The 18,457-nt window shown below is 43.1% G+C and overlaps 1 protein-coding gene across 1 annotated transcript; it reads right to left on the minus strand.

Moving 5' to 3' along the window:
* Positions 1 to 15,308: 15,308 nt before the first annotated feature.
* LOC133800045 (pollen-specific leucine-rich repeat extensin-like protein 2) lies at positions 15,309 to 15,968 on the minus strand. The gene is made up of 2 exons (XM_062238025.1): positions 15,715 to 15,968; positions 15,309 to 15,585 (listed from the first exon to the last, which is right to left on the minus strand). Exons 1-2 carry the CDS (start codon positions 15,966 to 15,968, stop codon positions 15,309 to 15,311), a joined length of 531 nt encoding a protein of 176 aa, XP_062094009.1.
* Positions 15,969 to 18,457: the final 2,489 nt, after the last annotated feature.

Raw genomic sequence — 18,457 nt, forward strand, 5'->3', positions numbered from 1 at the left:
GCCGGGTATGGTAAGGGGACGGGATCGGGATCAGCATTGAGCACGTTGAGTGCAGGCTGCTAAGGCAAGACTTTCCAAGGGTGTTGTATCCACTCGCTCGGTGAGGACCGCGAACCCAGGGCTTAGTAAAGCACCTGGGTCGGCATAGGCCGCTATGTGTTCAGTCTATTGACTGTTTTGCTATATATTGTTGGATTGATATGTGATATGCTATATGTTGAGTTTTCTTGCTGGGCTTCGGCTCATGGGTACTCTATGGTGCAGGTAAGAGCAAAGGGAAGATCGACCAACCATGAGTACGGAGAGGGTGGAGCAATGGGTACATGTTCAGCCTACCTGGCTGCCACGGTTAGGGTTATTTTGGGAAATGTGTTGTAATGGTTTGTTTTGTTGCTTAGGTCGACCGTATGTATATTGTGAGTTGTAATACATTTTCTAAATAGTGTTTTGGGATCCCAACTGTATAACTTTTTATGATTTCAATGAATGTCCAAATATTTATAATTAATGTCATTAAATGAGTTTTATTTCAATTTAGTCACACTTTTAACCTAAAACCTCGCTTAGCGAGCTAATGGCACATTTTTAACTCACACAGTAACGACTCTAAGGAAGTAGGGCGTTACACTCTTGAACTGACCAATGCTCCAGCGACCCACGTAAATTCAACAGGAAGTGAGTACATGGATGATTCAGAAAAGTCATATTTGGATTGATCGAGAATGTTTGGGACTACTTCCAGTTAGAAATAGAACACGAGTAACATTTTCGTTGATATTAGTGAGGCTAAGGAAGCAAGGATTACAGTTAAGATTCCGGAAGGGATAAGATTTGATTTCTCCAGGTAGTGTTCAAGGTCACAATATGGGAACTGATGGGATCATGTATGATTTAGTTAAGATAGATCAGTAAGGAATTTGCTAAAGGAACATTTTAGAGGTTAGAATTATTGTGGGACTGGCGAAACACATTGGCCTTTACTTGAAGCATCTTCAAGGACTACCATACCCTTGACTGAAGTAACGTAAGAACCTAAAGTTTGCCTGAATGAATAGTTGTGCTGGATTTTAACACGCCATGGTATTAGAATATGCATGTGATGGGCTGATATAGGAGGATGGTACGGTGGACACTGTCCTTGCTTAAAACGAGAGGTTCATAGAGCGGTGTATTAGAGGCTAGGGTGTGCCCTCGTGTAGACTGGAAATGTGATTGCTCATGCTTCAAGGTGATTAAAGGAATAAGAACATGAATGTTTTTCATGGGACTTTGAGTTGATAGTAATGACAGATAACTGTGGTTAGGGTGAGACGACAACATTTATGGGAAGGGAGTGTATACACTAGCATAAAAGTTAGAGCGTTTTGTCACCCTTAGGGGTTAACCATGAAATAAGGCATTATTGGGAACTGGTGAAGAACTCACAGTGAAATCCTTTATTACCCAAGGAAAACTAAGGTGGAGGATGATGCCTTGAGTTGGAAAGGTCCATGCCAGTTGTATGATTCGCAACAAATTACAGCAAAGTCAAATAAGAAAACGACCAAGATTGGTATATGATCCGTGATTGATAATTGACAGATATACCTCTACAAACAATGAAATACAAAAAGAAAATCTTGTAGGAAAGGCTAAGAACCCTATTATTTTAACATGGATATGTTAAGATATGAGGATTGGATACGTATTCCGATGGATGCTGGCATCAAGGTGGAGACTGTGGATGATTCTTATACCACCCCTTATGCTTGTTATAGCCAGGAATTTTGAATGTGTGTTAAGACCTAAAATCTGTACACCGAGCACGGGTGGGGGATATCAGAAGCCAAAAAGGCTATTATGACTATAGGGTGTCCTAGAGTTAGTATGGAGGAATATAATTATGAATTTTATGGGTGGATCACCTTAGATTGTGGGTAAGATGATCGAGTATGAGAAATTGTGACTCGACATATTAAGTTAACACACTCTTGTATGTGTGAGTGAGTTATCATAAGAATAAATATATGGACATGACATCGTACATCTTTGTGGGGCACTAGAGTCGATAGTGTCGGACTGAAACCCTTTATTTGTTTTTCCCATGAGCATAATGGTGAGATCTTGAATTATTGGTTACCATCAGACAGATTGACAACCTGAAGGAACAACTCAAACTTTAAGCATTTTATTTCGAATATGTAAGTTTTCAAGACATTGAGGCAAATACGATTCCTTGATTGGATTGTCACGGTGATGAATACCGGTCAATGGCTGGAGTGACCCTAGATAAGATATTTTGAGATAAGAAACAAGAATTACCCACTTCGGGGAATGAAATGAGAGACAGGAAGTTTTCTGGTTCGGAATCAGTCCGAAGGACCAATAAAGTTACTAAAGATTAGTAGGGCAGGAGTGTCTGCTTTATTGAAAGAACATAAGAGTTCACAAATTTTAATATGGGACCGTGGGATTCCAGAATAAGAGACCTTGTGCCTCTCTAAGTATTATTAATTAAAAGGTAAAATAATTTGGAAAGAAAGAGAAGACTTGACTCTAGATTTGTTAGATTTTTGAGATCCTAACTAGGATTAGGCTAGGGGCCTACACATTATCCTTGCCCTTGCATGGGTGGAGGCTCATAATGTTAGGAAAACTTATACAGGATCTTTATTTATTTTCATGTAGATCTAATATTAAACAAATTAATATAAGATAACCTAGAACATGTTTCTAAAATTGAATTCTAAGAGAAACAATGATTAGAATACTTACAGTATACGCAGTGGAATGAATGACTCATTCCTTCAGTTTCTCTAACCCTTGTACCATTTCTATCGCAGAGTATTATCAAGAAACTGAACTGATTTTCTATTATCTTCACAGTCTTCCAAAGTATCCTTAGAATCACCTAGACTAGAGTGAGCAATTCTCAACACATGAGATAGATACAGAGAGAAGAATAGAAAATAACAAAGAGGCTTAGAAAAGGACTTGTGTTTAGAGAGAATCTAAAAACTGTCAAAAAATCTGACTTATGACTTGTCAAACTTATGTTTTGACTTCTCTCTAAGCAATCCTTTTATAGACTCAATTAGGCCATTTAATTTAATTAAAAAATCAATAAAATAATAGCCAATTTGAAACCCTAGGTCGAAATTATCATGGATTTTAGGCCCGTGAAATTTCTCATTTGATTATAAGCCCATTAGACTTAAAATCAAGGCGTGTATTATTTTCTATTGATTTAATTAATTAAATAATTATTTAAATTCTTTATCAAATTAATTATTTATAATTTGAACCTTGATTTAAACTTATTTATTAATTTAGATACCAATTTATCTTAATTACTAAATCTGCCCTAATTTTTCTTTTCTTCTCAAAATTACATAACTCTGTGAAACTATCCAAAATTGACCTGGTCAACTTTGATAATTCTAATTGATAATTAAATCAATTAATTGAGACTATCTAGATGATTTTATCCAAGGTACAATGGGGACCATGGGCCTATGAAATCAAGCTCCAATAAGTTATCATAAATCTAACAAATAAATTTACTAACTTATTAATTCCTCGTGACTCCACTAAAGATGCAGAATTGCACTCTTGAATTTATAGAACGCTCTATAACAAATATAGATATGCTATTAATTATCCATTGTTACAACCATAGTTGTCACTCAATCCTCTATAGACGGTCTTCAATGAGATGGGACTAAAATACGGTTTTACCCCTCATTGTATTTTATCCTTAAAACACTTAGTTCCTTGTAAATGATATTTCAGTAAACTATGAGATCTCTATCATTTAACACCTTGAACAAAACTAAAAGGAAACCATTGTTTCACTTCTTCATTAGAAGCTATAGATGTTCATATCTATGATTAACACTCCCACTCAATTATACTACCGAGTTCCCAAGATGTAAGTATGGGCTAGTCCGTAGGGTAAGCTGGTAACGAACAAGTCAAAGAACTCAAATAATATAATCAGTTAGAATACTAACCACTCAGAATTGAGATTAAATTGACCTATGGTCAACTATATGATATGACTATAATAGATAATAGCGGCATGTTTACTTATCTTATCAACTGTCAATATCGATCTTGTCTGATGTAATAAATACATCTGATCTTATCTACCTTGCTAATGTTCTGGAAAGTACATAACACTACAATGTATAAGTAGATCATATCGTAGATTGGCAAGTCAGTGTAAATCCTGTGCACTGACTAATCTTAGGACTAACTTATTTTGAACATATAATCATATTTATATTCCACTGTGATTATGTCACTATAAATACGATTAGCTATATGCTCGATATTTAATAGAAGTTTATATTAAACAAATAATCATGAAAATAAAACATGTGAGCAAAGTGGTTGACCAAGTCAAAAAATGATTTCTATTCTTTTATTGATAATAAAATGAGATTACAAAGAATTTGGGTTTTAATTAGGGCATAAAACCCCAACAAACTCTCACTTGCACTAATTGAAGCTAATGCCTTAATTCTACTAATCCCATTTCCTTGATATGCTTATCAAATGTAGCTTCTGGTAGTGTCTTTGTAAACGGATCTGCAAGATTGTCTTCAGTTGCAATCTTCATAACCTTCACATCTCCCCTGGCCACATATTCTCGAATAATGTGATACTTCATTTCTATATGCTTACTCCTCTTGTGACTTCGAGGTTCTTTCGAGTTGGCTATCACTCATGTATTGTCACAAAACAACACAAGCGGTTTATCCATTTTTGGAATAACACCAAGATCCGAATAGAACTTCTTTAGCCAGACTATTTCCTTAGCTACTTCTGACGCGGCTATGTACTCAGCTCCATGGTGGAATCTGAGATTGCAGACTGCTTTACGCTTCTCCATATCACAGCTCCACCCCCAAGATTAAACACCATTGTAGAAGTAGAATTCCTGTCATCGACATCAGTCTGAAAATCTAAATCGGTGTAGCCTACAAGGTTCAGAACACCACCCTTGTAGACTAACATATAATCCCTAGTCCGTCTCAAATACTTCAGGATATGCTTTACTGCTATCCAATGTTCCGGTCCTGGCTTTGACTGATACCTGCTCACTACTCCCACTGTATAGCAGATATTTGGTCTAGTACAAAATATAGCATACATTAGACTTTCAACTGCAGATGCGTAAGGAACTTTTCTCATTGCATCTTCCTCTTTAGGAGTCTGGGGAGACTGCTTCTTTGAAAGATGAATTCCGTGGCGAGACGGTAGACGCCCTTTCTTGGAATTTGTCATTGAGAAACATTCAAGCACTTTATCTATGTAAGCTACTTGAGATAGAGCTAAGAGTTTGTTCTTTCTATCCATGATGATCTGGATACCTAGAACATAACTTGCTTCATCCAAATCCTTCATTTGGAATTGAGTGCTCAGCCAATTCTTCACATCTGATAATTTCTTAACATTGTTTCCAATGAGTAAGATATCATCTACATAAAGAACCAGGAATACCACTATTTGATTTCCCTTTAGTTGGTAAACACAAAGCTCATCAATATTTTGTTCAAAGCCATAGGTTTTGATTATTTCATCAAACCTAAGATTCTAGGAACGAGAAGGTTGCTTAAGTCCATAAATGGGCCTATTCAACTTGCAAACTTTTCCTTCTTGTCCAGCTACTTTAAATCCTTCTAGATGATCCATATAAATGACTTAGTCAAGCTTTCCATTAAGAAAGTTTTCTTGACATCCATTTGCCAGATCTCATAGTCGAGAGTGGCTACTATGGATAGGAGGATGCGAATGGACTTGAGCATGGCTACCGGACTAAAAGTTTCCTCATAGTCCACGCCTTTTCTTTGGGTATTACCCTTTGCCACTAATCGAGCTTTATAAGTCTCGATATTTCCACCAACACCTCATTTCTTCGTGTAGATCCACTTGCACCCAATGGCCCTAAAGTCACTAAGTGCTTCCCCAAGATCCTAGACGGAATTTGAGTACATGGACTCCATAACCTGTTTCATGGCTTTGAGCCATAGTTCCTTTTCAAGGCTAGCCATTGCCTGTTTGAAAGACAACGGATCATCATCACTAGTGTCACCAATAACCATATTGGTTTCACCATCCAAACCATAGCAAACTAGGTTCCTAGAAACCCTCCCACTACAACGAGGCTCTGTGACTGTTTGCTCAGGAACAATGGTACTTTCTTCATTTAAATCGACTTGTGCCAGTTGGACATGAAGAGTGGGAATTTCATCTTCAACTCGCGTTGATGACTATGGAACATTGGTTGGATTCAATTCTTTAACCATTTCCTCTAAAGTTACTTTGCTGCGAGGTTTGAAGTATTGGACATAGTCATTTTCCAGAAAAGTAGCATTTGTAGAAGTAAACACTTTTTTTTTAATGACTATAGAAAAGTCCACCCCGAGTACCTTTAGGATAGCCAACAAACATGCAAACTTCTGTTCACGGTTCTAGCTTTCCCTCCTTTTTCCTCAGGACATGAGCGGGACACACCCAGATTCTATAATAGCATAAACTAGGTTCACGACCATTCCAGCGTTCTAAAGGTGTTTTGGAGATTGATTTAGACGGCATGACATTGAGAATGTCGTTCGTGGTTTCAATTGCATGTCCCCAGAATGAGGTTGGTAGAGTTGAGTAACTAAGCATGCATCTAACCATTTCCAATAAAGTTATGTTCCAGCGTTCCGCTACACCATTTTGTTGCGGAGTACCTGGGGTAGTAAGTTGTGATAAAATCTCAAGTTCAATTAAATGATCTTGGAGCTGCATATACAAATATTCTCCACCCCAATCAGATCGCAAGATCTTTAACATTTTACCTAATTGGTTCTGAACCATTGCTAGGAATTCCTGAAACTTTGAAAATGTTTCTCATTTCCTATGCATTAGGTAAAGACATGAGAATCTAGAGTAATCATCAATGAAAGTGACGAAATACTCAAAACCACCCCTGGCTTGTACATTTAAAGGTCCACAAACATTTGAATGAACAAGTCCAAGTGGTTCTTTGGCCCTATCACCCTTTGCAGAGAATGGACGCTTGGTCAGTTTGCCTTCCAGACAAGATTCATAGACAGGTAATTCACCTAAGGTGAGTTCCCTCAAAGGCCCGTCCTTTGTAAGTCTTTGAATCCTATCATAGCCAATGTGACCTAGTCTCAAGTGCCATAAATACGTCATATTATCGTTATCGGTCTTTTAACATTTATTGGTCATAGGTTTAGCTACTTTGAATAAATCATTGTTAAGAGTGAGGGGTTCGTTAGGTCGCAGAATATAAAGCCCATTTTCCAAACATGCAATACACAATTGTGATCCATTAAAGGAAATAGATATATTAGAACTTGTGAAAGTCATAACAAATCGTTCTAATTGCAACATGGAAACTAAAATTAAATTTCTACTAAAATCCGGAATAAAAAATACATCATTTAAAATTAAATATTTATTTTCAAACTTCAGACGAGCTCTTCCTCTAGCTTGGACCGCAACAAACGCTCTGTTCCCAACTTTAAGCTTTAAGTCGCCTTCGTCCACTTCCTCCCACGATTCAAGAAACTGTAAATAGTTGCAAACATGGTTGGTAGATCCAAAATCAATAATCCAAACGGATTTATCATTCTCTAAAACACATGTTGCGGTGAAAGCACTAATCTTTACTTTTCTTGTTTTTCTTGTTTATCCCCTTAGGCATCTGTGCACTTGGTTATGCACTCGACTTTGCAGCCTTTGCAGGCTTAGGGTTGTTGTTTTATCCATCTTTCCTCTTTTATCCAACTTTCGAAGACAAAGCTTGGTTAGCTTCAGCCTTAGCTGGATCAACAGCAACAACAATAGTCTTATTTTCTCCTCCTTTACTAGGTCCACCCATGATAGGCTAAAGAATTTGAAGCTCCTTCATGAGATACATCAAACCATAGTTGAGTTGATCATGAACGTGCAGACACAGTGTCATGCGAGCATTCACGGTGTCATCACGTATGTGCGGAGACAGTGCTACCAAGCATTTATGGTGCTATCACGAGCATTGACAGTTCCATCACGAACGTGCGGACACGGTGCTCGTTCTGGGGATTCCTCAATCATGATGAATTCAAAGTTGTCACCAATCAAGTCTATGTTGATATTCTGCTTCCAATTAAGGAAGTTTTCTCCAGTGAGTTTCTCCATCGAAAGTTGAGAAAGGATGGGAGTAGACACAGACACTACTTACAATAAAACTCCTATTCACACAAATTTCAAGAAATAGCACAACATATACCAAAAATATGTAAGATATGAGAAAAAAAATACCAAAAATAATCATATCTCTATTTCTTTAGGTTTTTAACTAATCTATGATATCCTTGTCCCGGTTGGCGAGAGTAAAAAATACCACTAGTTAAATAGAGTTGTAAACTCATTTAATAATGGACACCACTATTGACGGTAAGAACTCGCCAACGGAATATGGATGGAAAAATCAAAAACTTAAATCAGTATCTAATGAACAAAAATGAGCTTATAGAAACTTGAAGGAAAACTACAAGTAAAAAATAGAAAGAAAACTCGTATATTGCTCTTAGATTAATCTGATCTTACAAGAATTTTTCCAACCCCCCTCAATGATGAAGTGAGGCTCTCTTTATAGTGGGCTCTAATGGCCCCTAATACATTGTGGTCCCAGGGGACAAAATTATCCATAAGTACAATGTCAGGGAAGTGGCACTAGACGTAGTGGCACAGGTGGTTGTGGTGTCGGATGTGATATATGATCAGAGACATGCAGGCCATGTCACCACTCCTCATACTTCCACTACTTGCCATGGATGGATGTCAAGAGTTGGCTAAGAAGGACCACACCAGGTACCTCACTCGTACGACTACTACCTATGTGGCATGGATATGAGGGTCAAATGCATGGGGTTCTCAAAGTCATACACCAATACGTACTTCATACCCGTGCGATCTTTTTGAGCCGTGTGTAGGCTCTTACACTCATAGAGCGCCTATCCCTTTTACCTTTGAAAGCTCCATCTTTGCTAATATAATCACTCCATTGGTGCGAGTCACCGTATGGTTGATTGGTGTGTGCCGAGGATCTCGTGAGGTACTGGGCCTGGGCACACGAGCGAGGCACGTAAGACGGTGGTGCGCGAGGCCCTCCTGTGAAGCACATGAGACGGTGGCTCACGAGACACTGGCGCAAGGCACTACTGCAAGCACGGGCCTGGGCACACAAGTGAGGCATGCGAGATGGTGGCGCGCAAGATGGGGGCGCACGAGATGCTGCCATGAGGCCCTCCTGTGAGGCATGAGCCTGGGGCACTCGAGACGATGGTGCGTGAGGCCCTCCTGCAAAGCACACGAGATAGTGGCTCACAAGACGCTGGCGCGAAGCCCTCCTACGAGACACGGGCCTGGGCACGTGAGACGGTAGCGCGCGAGATGGGGGGCACGTGAAATGCTGGCGCAAGGCCCTCTTGCGAGGCATGTGAGATAATGATGCATGAGGCCCTCCTGCTAAGCAAGCGAGATGGTGGCTCGTGAGACGCTGGCGTGAGGCCTTCCTATGAGACACGGGCCTGGGCACGCGAGCGAGCAGACGAGATGGTGGCACGCAAGATGGGGGGTGCATGAGACGCTATTATGAGGCCCTCCTGCGAAGCACGCAAGAGAGGTACACGAGACAATGGCATGCGGCTGGTGGCGCAAGGCGCCTAGGTGCGCGGCACCTAGGCATGGGTCTATAGGACCTTTAGTGAGGTGGGCGAGGTGAAGTGTGCTTGGGCCTTGCGTGGGGCGAGACAGGTCAGTCTCGCGAAGGCCTTCTGTGAGGCTTGGGTCTTTCAGGATCATGTCCAAATTGCGGTGTTCACACTTGCCCCCAGTCTACGAGAGAGTCTTCAGGCTCTCTTGCAAACTTCAAGGTGCGATGCATTCAGGATGCCCGCGAGGTATTAGCTTGTGGATCCCAAGGCAAGTGCCAAGCCCCCTTCTTGACCATTGATCAAGCATCGAATCCAATGGCTAAGATGAGCTTATGGTTCTTATAAATAGGCCTTCATATCTAGACTATTATGTACACTTTATCCCCTTAGCTTAGTGGTTTTGGAGTCTTTACTTCTTTCAAGAGGTAAGGGGTTCAATCCCCCACAACCTCACTTTGGTTGTCCTTCCCTTTTATTATTTGAGTTCATTTATTTTATGCCAATATCCACACAGGTCCTTGGGGACTAAAACTCCTCTCTCCTCCATTTTTTCAGGCGCGAATCTTCAACCCTTCGCATTTGTTCGATCACGGCGGTGCTTTGGACCCTTGCCCTCCTTTTGACCGTGTTGGTACTTTCGACCTTCGGCCTTCCTTTAACTGTGACCACGCTTGATTTTTCTTACATAAGGTATACTTTCTTTATTTCTTATTTCATTGGGTCCAAATTAGCACTACTCAGGATGGGTTTCCTGGGTCGGAGCTTGTTGTGAGTTGATCCATTTACATGCCCTTGTTTGTACCCCGTAGTTGGTCATTTAGAGCGCTCATGTCTAGAGGTTTTGAGCCCATTCCTTTGTGTTTTGTAGCAATCCCCTCATTTACACGTGCACCCTTATTACCTACAAGACAAGGTTCCATGGCATGTGAGGGATCGTCTGGTGCTCCTCCGGGGGTCGAGTTTGTAGACTTATCTTTAGACTCAAAGTCCCCCAAAAACGACCCTCACCAAGACTATGACACTTTGAGGCAGGCCCGTATACGTCACCTTGAGCATATGGCTAAACTTAGGCGTAAAATCTGGGTAGTGGAGAGCGAAATAGACTCAGTTTTGAGGGACGATGGAGTTTCTTTCCCCTTTGACCTTAGCGACTACATAGCAAACCTTAGGGTGACTCTTTTGGATCTATAGATGGAGTTGGAGTTCATGGAGGGAAATCTTCCACCTGAACCTCCTGCCCCGTTCTCCCCATTGCCATGGGGTCATCCCGGGTTCCCCTCAACCCTTGTTTTCAATTCACCCTTGCTTAGTGCTCCCACACTCAATGCCTCGGTGGAAGACCCTTACTAGGAAGAAAAAATGGAGGGTAAAGTACCCTGTTTCTACCTCACCTTTTTCCTTTGGTTTTGCAGATATGGCAAAGAGAGTGCATCAGCAGGTGGCTTCCGAGGCACAAGATTCTTGTCCTTTATTGGCATCTTCTATTATGTCCAATGTGTCAAAGAGTCGGCTGTTGGAGCTATTCGCCAAATATCGCATTGGCAAGGAATACAAGTTGTATGTTACTTCCAATAACTGTCGAGCCGATAATCCCCACCAGGGGTGCGTGGCCATGAGCGAGCATATCTTGAAAGCGGGTGGGACCATTCCTTTGCACCCATTTTTCATCATGATGCTCAATCACTTCGATCTTGCTCCGCTCCAGCTGGTGCCTAACAGCTAGCTGACCTTAAGTTGCCTATACATGGCGTTTACTAAGCTCAAACAACGCGCTCCTATGGCTCGAGAGGTGCATTTTATGTATAACCCCATGCCAGCCCCTAAATCCAAAGGCTTCTATTTCTTACATAAGGCCAATTCCTAGGTTTCCCTCATAGAGGGTTCTATATCAAACCCGGGGTCCTGGAAGCAAGACTTTTTCTTCGTAAAAGGTCCCATTTTTCGTACGTGAACGCTTTTGCTCGTCCCCAAGTAAGTACTTCAAGCTTGTCTTCCTTTTACTTTGAATTGGTTATTTTGGAGCTTATGCTTATATTGGTAATTATGTTGATTGTGTAGAGGAGTTTGGTGACCTTGACATTCCCCGGTCGGAGGCAACGCCAATGGACAAACTCCTCGATGCCGACCCCGCCAAGAAAATGGTTGCCCGCCTCTTCATCGTGGCAAACCTGAACTGCCACAATTTATCTGCAGTATCGGATCCTGATCCATTGTGGCACGTTTCCAAGTGAAGAAAGAAGGCGCCTTTAGTTGAACATCACTCTGACGGGGGCAACGCAGAGTGGGTGCCCAAGGAGGTTTCCCAAGAACCCAGACGACCACGCCAATCATCTTCGTCTCCCAAGGGGTGCCCTCCTTTGGCCCTTATGGATCGTGACATGGCCTCTCACTCCCACGGTCTCCAGGCCATGCCAGGGTGCTTCGTCTGTCCCTTTTCTAAGGAATACGATACTCTTCCTCCTTCGTTGAGGGCACCCCTTGAGGGCTCATTTTCTCGGTGTTCCTGCGCCCCCTCCTCCTTCGGTGAGCGGGTCATCTGTCCCTGCTCATTCGGGCACCCCTGACTCGGAGGGGGCACCCTGGGTGGGTCGTATGGAAACCTCTTATGGGCAACGGTATACCCGGGTCGCCGAGGGTCTTCCTGAGACCGATTGGAGAAGTCTCGGGAATTTTTCCATGTCAGAGCTTGGGGAGACTCTTGTGCGCTCCACAACTTGGGTGAGTTCATGCGTCTTGCATTGGCCTTACTCTCTCTCTCTCTCTCTCTCTCTCTCTCTCTCTCTCTCTCTCTCTCTCTCTCTCTCTCTCTCTCTCTCTCTCTCTCTCTCTCTCTCTCTCTCTCTCTCTCTCTCTCTTTTGGATTCTTTATTCGCTCATCATCATTTTTTTATACACAAGTTCTTTTTTTTTGTGCAGGCTTCTCTGGTGGCCCAACGCTTCGCCGACTCGGCGCAGGACCTCTCTTCGTCAAATGCCGAAAGGGACCATCTAACGATCATGGTTCAGGAGCTTGAGAGGGAACTCACTGATACCAAGCTTAAGCTTGAGAAGGCCCTGGCGAAGGCCTCTTCATCGTCGAAAAAGAAGAAAAGGGTGAATGCCAAGGCCGTGATACTGTAGGAGAAGGTTGCTCACCTAGAGGCTGATCTTGGGGGAGCAGAAACTAAGGTCGCAATGTTGCAGGAGAGGGTCACTCTCCTAGAGGCGAATTTGGCTAAAATCGAGTACAAATCCATAGAGCGCGCCCTCTATGGAATGTGGAGGCAAAATCTTAACTTCGATTTCTCCTCCTTTGGTGAGCACGCCGTCGCCAGGGTGGTTGAGTGGAATGCTTGCGACGGGAGGCCCTGAGATTCTGCTTCTGCGATATTATCATTTAATTCGATTTGGCTGTATGCTCACTTGAGCCTATCATTCTTTTTTTTTTTTATTTTGCTGGAACTTTTTTGAGTCCTGCTATATTATCACAACTCCTTTTTTCTGTATATATATATAAGCGATTATTTGCTTTTGTTCCTCTATGTTTGAGGTCCTTTTGAGCCCGCAAAAAAGGGTTCGATAGGTCTTTTCTTTATATGCTTTTTTATTTATCATGCTTGAGATACTTTGGAGCCAGTACAAAGGGATTCAATAGGTCTCTCTTTCATTCACCTTGATTGTATCTATAAGGATATGTTGACCCTTTGGGTTCTAGTCATCCTTTTATATACTTTTGCGCGCTTATTATTTCTTGCGAGAAGTGTCCTTCTCGTCATTATGCATAGTACTATTTTTGCAATGGTCCCTTTTAAGACCCTTTTTGGCTAGACGGCTTGGTGGCCGCCCTAGGCTTATTGGTGGATGCTCTTCCTGAGGCCTTTCCTCTCGTGGAAGCATCAGCCTTTACTAGGAGGCTCTTCCTGAGACATTTCCTCTCGTGGAGGTATCAGCCTTTATTAGGAGGCTTTTCCTGAGGCCTTTCCTCTCGTGGTGGTATCAGCCTTTATTAGGAGGCTCTTCCTGAGGCCTTACTTCCCGTGGAGGTATCGGCCTTTATTGGGAGGCTCTTCCTGAGGCCTTTCCTCTCGTGGAGGTATCAGCCTTTATTGGGAGGCCTTTCTTCTCGTGGAGGTATCAGCCTTTATTAGGAGGCTCTTCCTGAGGCCTTACCTCCCGTGGAGGTATCAGCCTTTATTGGGAGGCTCTTCCTGTAGGACCTTTTAACCCTCTTAGTATTCATAAGGGTTGCTAATCCTTGTGAACTCAAGAGATGTCTTGCAAGGTTTTCTTCCTTATTATTTTTTTATAAGGGTCTCTTTTAGAACCATTTATGGCTGTGTACCCTGCCCCCCAAGTGGTTGGCGAGATTTATCTTGTCGGGTGCTTTGGTCATTTTGCTCATGCGCTTTGATAATTCCAATAGGTGATAGGTGCAAAAGTTAGATACGTGCTCACGTAAATGAGGGGTGTGACATGCCAATAAAAAACATATTCATTAAAAATAAGGAGAGTACATAGGTATTTGTGGCAACGATGTTCTTACTACATATCAGGACATCTAAGTTACCCCTCTAATTCATAGGGGATAACTATGGTAACCCTCGCCAATGTCTTTATGATATGAAATTGACAGTACTTAAAATGGGTGCATTCCGCGGTGGTGTGGCCAATGTTTTTATGATACTGACAGTACTTTCTAGGGTCTCTCTTTGACCGATCTCTCTTCATTGGTGGGGGTCTCCTGAAGGGAACCTGATTCTCGTTTGCTATGAAGATATGCTCCCTAGTATGTGTCAGGTCAATGTAGAAGGTGTGGGATGTTTGCCTAGGATTACCTCCGTGTTTGTGCTTCCTCTGGTGGTCATCTCTTGGGCCTTCATACACCCTTTTCTTTTTTGCGTCATTCAAACTTTCAGGGGCTGTGGGCTTGACAAGAGATGCCTTCAAGTTCTCATGGCCGACTTCGACATGAATGTACTTCTGTGCTCACTCGTAGAAATCGTATAAGTCTGTGACCTCCCTTTTGAGCATATTATCCCAAAGCTTACTGCCTGGGCGCACTTCGGTCGTGATCGCCATCTTGAGTTCTCCCCTGGTCAAGCTTCCCACTTTAGCCACTTCCATGTTGAACCTGTGGATGTAGCTCTTCAACCTCTCTCCTTCACCTTGCTTTATATTAGCGAGGCTAGTTCCCGATAAGGTATAATCGCATACGACATGATGCTGTTGGAGAAACTCGTTGGAAAATTGTTGCCAAGACCTAATAGATCCTGATCGGAGTCTCTTGAACCATTTGTACGCAGGTCCTTTTAACGTGGTAGAGAAGCAGTGGCACCTGACCCTGCTATTAATTCCTCTCAATTTCATCAGATCATTGAACACGTCTAGATGGTATTTGAGGTCCGTATTTCCCTCATAAGGGGTCATATGAGGTTCTTTAAAGTTATTCGGGAACCGTTCCAACTGGATTTCTCGCGTGAAGGGCTACTCGTAGTCGAACTCTTCATCGGTAATGTGCCCCCCAGACGACGTGACGATCTTGCTCCAAAGGCTCCTCATCTCGATGTCTAGCTCCTATCGCCTCCTATTCAAGGAGTCCCTCAGCTCTGTAGGGTCGGCCTTTCCCTTTTATCTACCCTTCGAAGGGGGCACAGGAGGTGTTGTCCTTACTTCAGACCTCCTTCTATTGAGCTTTTCTCTTAGGTCAGGTGGCACTTCCCTAGAGGTGACTTCGGCGTCATTATGAGGGTTAGCGTTGTTCTTCTGCTCTGGCCCCTGGGGCTGCTTCGCCTTCCCAGGGTGTTCACGTTGCTTTGTCCGAGGGGTATTACTAGTGGAGAGCCGAGTCCTCCCATCATCCATAGGGATCGTGGTTTCTCCGCCCTCTGGGCCTTTTTCCTTTCGTCTAGGAAGGGGCACGCTCAATTTTCCTTGTAACAGGTTGTTCAACACCTCTTGCATATTTCCTAAGGTGGTTTCTAGCCTTTGGTTCTTCTGGTGTAACTCGCGTATCTCCTCTTCATAAAATTGAGACCTTGAGCTTATAGAATGCACTCGGTGACTCTTTCCCGGCTTGCGCATTGATGGACTCGGATCTTGCCGGCCGGAGTTCGGTACCCATGGTGGCCTTGGGGGTGGAAGCTCTCCGGCATCTCTCACGGGAGCAGCCGCAGATCGTGGATGGTTCTCATCAGGTTGGACAGTTGGGGATGAAGCCTCCCTCTCATTCCCAGGAACCGTGGGCTCCTTCGGTGCATCCACATTTTTGGGTGGCGAAGGAATTTTCATGGAGGCTTTCAGTTGATCACCGTTGAGGTGGACCTCCACCTCTCGTGGCTCTCTCAGTCGCTTAGAGCGTCTTGGCATCTTTTCTTGCCGGAATCAATGGAAGAACAATGGATTGGCACTTATCCTTCCCACAGACGGCGCCAAACTGTTGACGATAAGAACTCGTCGACGGAATATGGATGGAAAACTCAAAAACTTAAATCAGTATCTAATGAACACAAATGAGCTTATAGAAACTTGAAGGAAAACTACAAGTAAAAAATAGAAAGAAAACTCGTATATTGCTCTTAGATTATCTTATCTTACAATAATTTTTCCAATCCCCCTCAATGATGAAGTGAGGCTCTCTTTATAGTGGGCTCTAATGGCCCCTAATACATTATGGTCCTAGGGGACAAAATTATTCATAAGTACAGTGTTAGGGTAGTGGCACCAGACGTAGTGGCACAAGTGGTTGTGGTGTCGGCTCTGATATATGGTCAGAGACATGCAAGCCATGTCACCACTCCTTGTACTCCCACTACTTGCCAAGGATGGATGTCAGGAGTTGGCTGAGAAGGACCACACCAGGTACCTCACTCATACGACCACTACTTATGTGGTGTGGATATGAGGGTCAGATGCCTGGGGTTCTTAGAGTCGTACACCAATACATACTTCATACCCGTGTGATCTTTTTGAGCCACGTGTAGGCTCTTACTCTCGTAGGGTGCCTATCCTTTTTACCTTTGAAAGCTCCTTCTCCGCTAATATAATCACTCCATTCGTGCGAGTCACCGTATGGTTGATTGGTGTGTGCCGAGGGTGCAGCTATGTGGTGCACGAAGCGTGTTTGATGAGGACCTCGCGAGGTGCTGGGCTTGGGCACACGAGCGAGGCACGCGAGACTGTGGCGCGCGAGGCCCCCTGCAAAGCACGCGAGACGGTGGCTTGCGAGACGCTGGTGCAAGGCCCTCCTGCAAGACACGGGCCTAGGCACATGAGCGAGGCGCAAGACGGTGGCGCGCAAGATGGGGGGCCCACAAGATGCTGGCGCGAGGCCCTCCTGCGAGGCACGGGCCTGGGGCACCCGAGACGGTGGCGAGCGAGGCCCTCCTGCGAGACACGGGCCTGGGCACGCAAGCGAGGCATGCGAGACGGTGGCGTGCAAGATGGGGGCACGGGAGACGCTAGCGCGAGGCCTAGGGCACGCGAGACGGTGGCGCGCGAGGCCCTCCTGCGAGACACGGGCCTGGGCACGTGAGCGAGGCATGCGAGATGGGGGGCGCGTGAGATGCTGGCACGAGGCCCTCGTGCGAGGCACGGGCCTGGGGCACGCGAGACGGTGGCGCGCGAGGCCTTCCTGTGAAGCACGAGAGTGAGGTACACGAGACGGTGGCGCGCAGCTGGTGGCGCGAGGCGCCTAGGTGCGTGACACCTAGGCACGGGTCTGTAGGACCTTCAGTGAGGTGGGTGAGGCAAAGTGTGCTTGGACCTCGCGTGGGGCGAGACAGGTCAGTCTCGCGAAGGCCTTGTGTGAGGCTTGGGTCTTTCAGGATCATGTCCAATTTGCGGTGTTCACAACCTACTATTCGATCAAAATAAGAAAACAAAATCTCTTATTTTATGAGCTAAACCCATGGTTTCGATAATCATAGTTTAGTTCTAGTAGTCACCGTTGGGGTGAGTCTAGTAGAATTTGACCTATAATTATCTATCTTTCGAAATCTAACATTGTCAAAATAACTAATGAACACCTTCCGTAGGGGGACGAATCAAAGTGTCTCGAGGCCCCATTAAGTTATAGACTGTGTTAAACCAACGGTGGAGATCGAATATAATTCTTAAAATAAGCTCATTATTAAAATTAAAAAATAGTATTTTTATTATTTATGTTTAGAAAATTAATGACTATGTTTCTTTAAAAAAATTTAAGATTAGAATTTTTAAAACCAAAGTCCTATAATTTCCTATTAATTCTAAAATGTCACATTGAAACAAATTCAATTAATTTAGAACTAATTTGTTGCTAATCAATATTTAGGTTTAACTAATATAATGAACCTATACAATTAAGTCCAACTCAGGTAAATGGGGCTTAACAATTGGGCTTATATGGAGGAGGGTTGGGTCCAGTATGTCGTTCCCACTACAAAGGCCCCCAATCTTCCGTACAATGTCCAAAAGACAGAAATTCAAACCTTCGTTTTATTAATTGATTAGGCCCACTATAGTCATGAAAAACAAATGGGCATTCACAAGTAGAATCACCCACAAGAGAGGAATTTAAACTTTACATTTTCTAATGGGCCCAAATAAAACCTATAATTTTATGAATATTTTATTTGGCAAAATCCATATATCTAACAAACATATGAGCCATTATATGTATTTAAGCTCAATTGCAAAAATATCACATATAGTGCAACACAGACAAGTTATAATTGGATGGGCCTAATCATGTTACTATATGAGCAATTCTATGAATTTATGCAAAAATACCACAATTT

The sequence above is a fragment of the Humulus lupulus genome, chromosome 9 (assembly GCF_963169125.1).
Source record: "Humulus lupulus chromosome 9, drHumLupu1.1, whole genome shotgun sequence".
Lineage (NCBI taxonomy): Eukaryota > Viridiplantae > Streptophyta > Magnoliopsida > Rosales > Cannabaceae > Humulus > Humulus lupulus.